The 5,894-nt window shown below is 34.3% G+C and overlaps 1 protein-coding gene across 1 annotated transcript in view; it reads left to right on the top strand.

The window, feature by feature from the left end:
• Positions 1-5,325, top strand: part of frem2b (FRAS1 related extracellular matrix 2b) — a 102,790-nt gene extending 97,465 nt beyond the window's left edge. Inside the window, exon 24 of the mRNA XM_026934822.3 lies at positions 2,136-5,325. Within this exon, the coding sequence (XP_026790623.3) occupies positions 2,136-2,630 (495 nt within the window). The 3' untranslated portion in view covers positions 2,631-5,325. The remainder of the gene's footprint in view (positions 1-2,135) is intronic.
• The last annotated feature ends 569 nt before the right edge of the window (positions 5,326-5,894 follow it).

Genomic DNA, 5,894 nt, shown 5'->3' with positions numbered 1-5,894 from the left:
CACCATTTCTGGTGAGAGAATGTGATTTTTACAATGATGTATTGCTAGAGTGTCTCAGCTGGTAGTCATTTTGTGAACCATCACTAATTTGTGCTGTGTGTCTTTTTATGTCATCATCAGATGAGTGATTTACTTAATATTAGATTATTAATAATATTATTAATAATCTAATATTAACTAACTAATATTATTATTATTATATTAGTGATTTAGTTAATATTAATATTAGTTAATTAATATTAAATATATATGGGATGGCAAAAATATTGAGAGCTAAAAGCAAAAAGCATACAGTGGATATAAAAGGTCTATACACCCCTATTAATATGGCAGGCTTTTGTGAAGTAAAAGAACACACTTTTAAAAGAAACACTACGACAAATCATAATCATCAGATCTTTTCCCATCTTTAATGTGAAATTGCAAAGTATACAAATAAAGAGAAAAACAATCAGAATTTTTTTAAGGGGAAAAAAAGAAAAATGAAAAACCTAGTTGCATAAGTGTGCACACCCTTAAACTAATACAATGTTGAAGCACCTTTTTGATTATATTACATCACTCAGTCTTTTTGGATAGGAGTCTGTCAGCATGACACATCTTAACTTGGCAATATTTCCCCACTCTTTCTTCCAAAAACATTCTATATCCATTAAATTGTAAGGGCATCTCCTGTGCACAGCCTGTTCCAGGTCACCGCACAGATTTTTTGTTGGATTCAGGTCTGGGCTCTGGCTAAGCCATTAAAAAACATTGATCTTCTTTTGGTTAAGCCACTCCTTTGTTGATTTGGATGTATACTTTCACTGTCATGCTGAAGTGTGAAATTCCTTTTTATCTTCAGCTTAGTAGCAGTCACCTAAAGGTTTTGCACTAAAATCAACTGGTATTTGTAGCTATTCATGATTCCCTTCACCTTGATAAAAGCCCCAGTTCTGGCTGAAGAAAAGCAGCTCTAAAGCACGATGCTGCCATCACCGTGCTTCACCATGGGTTTGGTGTGCTTTTTTGGGGGGGTTAATCAGAATAATTTCATTGACAGCTGTATGATGATTGCTTTTGAACATGAAATTGAATGTGATTGGTTCATTCTGAACACAGCCACATCCCCAATTATAAAAAGGTGTGCAAACTTATGCAACCAGGTTATTGTAACTTTTTTTATTTTTTCCTATTTTCCCCTAAAATGTTTCTGATTGTTTTTTTTTTTTACTTGTTTTTTATACATTGTAATTTCACCTTGAAGGTGGAAAAAGTTCTGACATGATTTATCTTAGTTTCATTTTTTTACTTTACAAAAACCTGCAATTTTAACAGGAGTATGTAGACTTCTTATATCCATTGTAGCAGTTTAAGCATAGCCATCAAAAAGCTGCCTTTCTGTACACGCTGTACTCCAGTCATTCAAACACCAACAGACTTTCTGCCTATAGAAGGAAAAAAAAAAGGAAAGAAATATCAATGTTTGCCAAGTAAACATTTAAATAAGATGTAACATTTAACAGGTGTTTGTGTGGAATGTTAGCAGTAAGCTAATTATACATTTAAATATTAGATAATTTTGCTAATGAAACATGTACATTTTAGCTAACCATTAATGTGTGTGTGTGTGTGTGTGCATATATTTCTAGTTCACTTTATTAGCTAATTATCTAGCTATGTTTGGAATGAAACATTTAAATATGAGTTATGTTAGTTATTATGTCAGGTGTTAGTGCAGTAAGTCAGTACTTAGTTGTATTAGCTAGTTAGCTAGTATTTGCTTATATGTATTCTATGTATGTTTGCTAAATAAACATTTAAATAGTTAACCATTAACAAGTGTTTGTGCTGTAAGTTACTAGTTAGCTGTATTACCTCATTAGCTACCTCTGTTAATTAAAATATTAGATATTGTCTGTGTGGGGAGACACTAGTTAGCTCTATTAGCTAGTTAACAAACTATGGCTGCTATTAGTTAGCATTAGTTAGCATTAACAGGGATTTATGCCGAGTGTTACTAGTTATCTGTAATAGCTAATTAGCCAACTGTTTTTAGCTAATTAAGCATTTATGTTTTAGCTAACCATTAGTGTAATCAGTGCAAAAAACTTTTATTAGTGTTCTTCTGCGCTAATGTTTTCTATGTGTTCTAGGTATCTACAGGCAGAGAGTGGTACATCCACACCATATACACCGTCCGCTCCAGAGACAACGCCAACCGAGGCATTGGAAAAAGGAGTGTGGAGTACCACCATATTACTCAACACCACTCCTCTCGTTCCAGAAGATCCGTTAGCAACGTTCCAGCTCTGGCTAAGGAGATTGGAGTGGAGAATGAGCGAGGAACCAACATCCTGCATGTGGCACTGGAGCGCAGCAGCCAGCACCAGCCCCGGCCCAAAGTTAACATCCAGAGCGTGGTTGTTACCACAGGGTCCAAGCCAAAAGACACAGAGGACGATTACGTGATAATGATCGTAGGAATTCTGGTGGGTCTCGTCCTGACTGTCATTCTCCTAGTGCTTGTGTTTTTGCTGGTGCGCTCCAGGAAAGAGAAGGAGAAAATCAGCGAGCCTCCAAAGGGCTCCAGCAGCACCGAGCCCATGATGACACACGGCTTTGACAGTAACGACAGCTCGGAGGTGTGACCAGATTTTGCAAATGCTCATTAGAACTGTTTTGCAAGTGCTTCTTATTTAAGTACTAAGACTTGAGATTTGAAGTGACTGAAGAGAGTTAGACCGACTTGCACAATCTCAGAGATGAGGTCAACTTAGGTCAAGTGGCACTGTCTTGAGTCTGTTATGGTGATCTTGGCACTCGGATATTGGCTCGCTTCAGGAGTTGGCTACTCCCAAGACAAAGAACTCTGGAAGCACTTTTATTTCTGCTGTTTTACAATTTTAAAGGAAGACTTGAAGACAGAAACCAGTTTTTATCCAAACGAGGAGCTTATTGTGTACTACTGCTTTGACCATGGTGTTTTTTTTTTTTCTCAACCTTATTATTATTATTATTATTATTATTATTATTATTATTATTATTATTATTATTATTGCATTCAAAGGTGCTAGAAGCTTCTTGACCATCTGGCTAAGGAGCTTAAGCTGTATAAAGTGTGTTTATTCAATATCTGTAAAGAATCATTACTGTTTTAGTTCTCCCATGGTTTCACCGTCACATTTTTAGGTTTTCTATCACATTATATTATCGCATTATATTACAGTGTTACAGGATTATTTTTTTCAATGTTCATTTTTAGTTTTTATACCTCTTTTACAAACCTTTTCCTTTTTAAATGCAGTACAGTAAAAACATTTTTCGAAAACTTTTTTTTTTTCCACCTTCACTTTGGTTTGTTTTTTGCATGATTTATCAAGCATACATTCTCTGTGTAAAAAATATGTATTATAATGTAAATTCATATCAGAATTTGAAAGAAGTGTGCAAACGGATTAGTAGTGTCTTATATACAGTACGTCTTGTTCCCTGACTGACTGCAATCATTGCTGGTGTTGAACACCGTGGACTGTATCTTGTTGTCAGATTCGATTAGATTAGTGTGTTAATCCTTCAGACAGATGCCGGTTCTTCTAGAATTATAAGTAACTCAGTAAGACACTGAGAAAACTTGAAGGAACATTCAGTTTGAGACAATTTACACAAATCATACCTTACAAAGAAGTCACAAGAACGTTATAAATGATATAACCTACTTAATAGGTTTACAGTAGTTTACAGCCTCCCAGCGAATCGTCTATTAGGAGTCCGCAACATAGCAGCCTCTATAAACCCTGATAGAGCAAATAATGCTTAACATAACTACTTTATTTTATTACATTACTTTATTACACAATCATGTGAAGCTACCATGTTCAAGGCTAACTAGTGGTTAGTAAGAAAGTGCTCTACATTATAAATACACTGAGGTAAAGGCTGAAAAAAATTTATTTAATCATCTGTAAATTGCTTTTTTTGAATCAACTTAATGCTTGCAGTCATATTTTAAGTTGTCACAAGTGGTACATTTTGGATTTTTGAGTTCTGGGATCATATTTGGAAATTCAGTGAGATGTAGTGCATCCTAACTGCTGAGTAATGAAGTGTGTGTACTATTTGGACACATTAAACAAAGACATTTTGGGTTTTAAAATCAGTGATTTTTTATGTGCAGGCTGGTCACACACAGGTCAATGACCTACGTACTATACACTATGTACTTGTACTGGATTTTTGCAGTGTACTATGTAAGTATAAAACATGTTGGGGGAATGTTGTTATAGGAAGATAATCAACACCAGGGTGGTGTGATGCAGCCCAACATGAAATGAGGTTACTGTTACTACTCTATAGTTGATTACCTTCCAATAACATCACATCCCAAAGTGTTTTTTCAAATCTTATACCACAAAAATTTGCCAATGGTTACAATTTTAAGTTTTATTAATGCGACACATCAAATTTTTAACCATTTCTGGTTAAGTAGTGGTGAAGCATCCAAGCAAAACAAGTTCCTGTTATCACTAAAGAAGTCTAATTTAGACGGATTCTATATGTTCTAGTGTTTGGGATGCAGTCAGTGATTGTGGCTAATGTTAGCTTAGGTGAATTCTGTAATGCATTAATGCTAGCATTTGGGACACTGGCTAAATTTCACAGATTATTGACTGTGTAGTGATTTTGGCTTTTGTTGTTGACTAACAAACACTGAATTCAATGGCCAAATGCCTGCTACAGTAATGAAAGAGTGAACTTTAAAACAAATCCAAACCTTTATTTTATTGTTTTGGATTACATTTAATCATATCTGCATTTTGGTGAATGCATATTCACCTATTACATGTATGAAAATGTGCATTTCTATGCCTATTTATTTATTGGTAGGTAGTCAGCACTGAGTGTAGAAAATCTGTAGTCTCAGTTAACAGCCTCATTCTGATCCTGTACCTTTTATTATTAATATTTATTCATTTGACTTATCACATAACCTTACTGAAAATGACCTCATCAGAAATTAGCACACACTTTAGGACATGGTTCTTGTTTAAGAAAAAAATGCTATGCAAATTCATGGTCTGTTTGTCGATATAGTGCTGGATTTGGACTTTTTTTTTTTTTCTTTGTTTTTATGTTGCTGTCCTTATAGAAACTGCTTTTCATGACTTTCATGAATGCAGTTCACAAACAAGTGAAGCAGTGACTTTTCTCTATGTACGTAGGTAATTGCATAGAAATGTTTTTGGGTAATGGTCAGTGTTAATAATAAATGACAATGTACTGTATGTATTCAAGATTTTCAAACACTGTATTTGTTCTATAAAAAATTAAAGTGTGTTCCTTTCAGTAACTGTGCCACTTAGCAAATATGTGAGTAATGGGTGTTAAATAAACATTATAAGAGGATCACTCTTATAGCACCCTTAAAGAGAAAGACTAACTCTGTTTGGAGCTAAGGGAGTCAGTAGGAGAAAACACACAACTTCATAATTTATGGTTTTGATGTTAACATACATTTATTCTATTGATCTCCTTTTGCTACTGATATATAACTAGGAAAACACTCCTTTTTTTTTAAACTTAAAATCTATAAAGCAGCATAAAAGCATCGGTTATATACACTGCAGATGTAATAGCTTTATCGATCTGGCATCCCAGTAAAATCAACAAGCTTCTAAAGTCATTATTCCATTGTTTTCTTTTATATTGATCATTTAACTACATAGGGCCAAAATATAATGTCTTCAAAAATGTCTTTCTGCATAGTGTTTCATTGTGAAGCATGACAATGCCTTAAAACAATGATTAACTTAAATAACAACAATAAATATTGCTGCACATGCTTCATGAGTCTAGCAGTAATCCTTACCTTATCATAACCCTTATCTTCACTGCCAAGCCTGATCATGAAGCTT

Source organism: Pangasianodon hypophthalmus, chromosome 14 (assembly GCF_027358585.1).
Source record: "Pangasianodon hypophthalmus isolate fPanHyp1 chromosome 14, fPanHyp1.pri, whole genome shotgun sequence".
Classification (NCBI taxonomy): Eukaryota; Metazoa; Chordata; class Actinopteri; order Siluriformes; family Pangasiidae; genus Pangasianodon; species Pangasianodon hypophthalmus.
The sequence above is the reverse complement of the archived record's forward strand: the minus strand, read 5'-3'. Positions and strand labels throughout refer to the sequence as shown.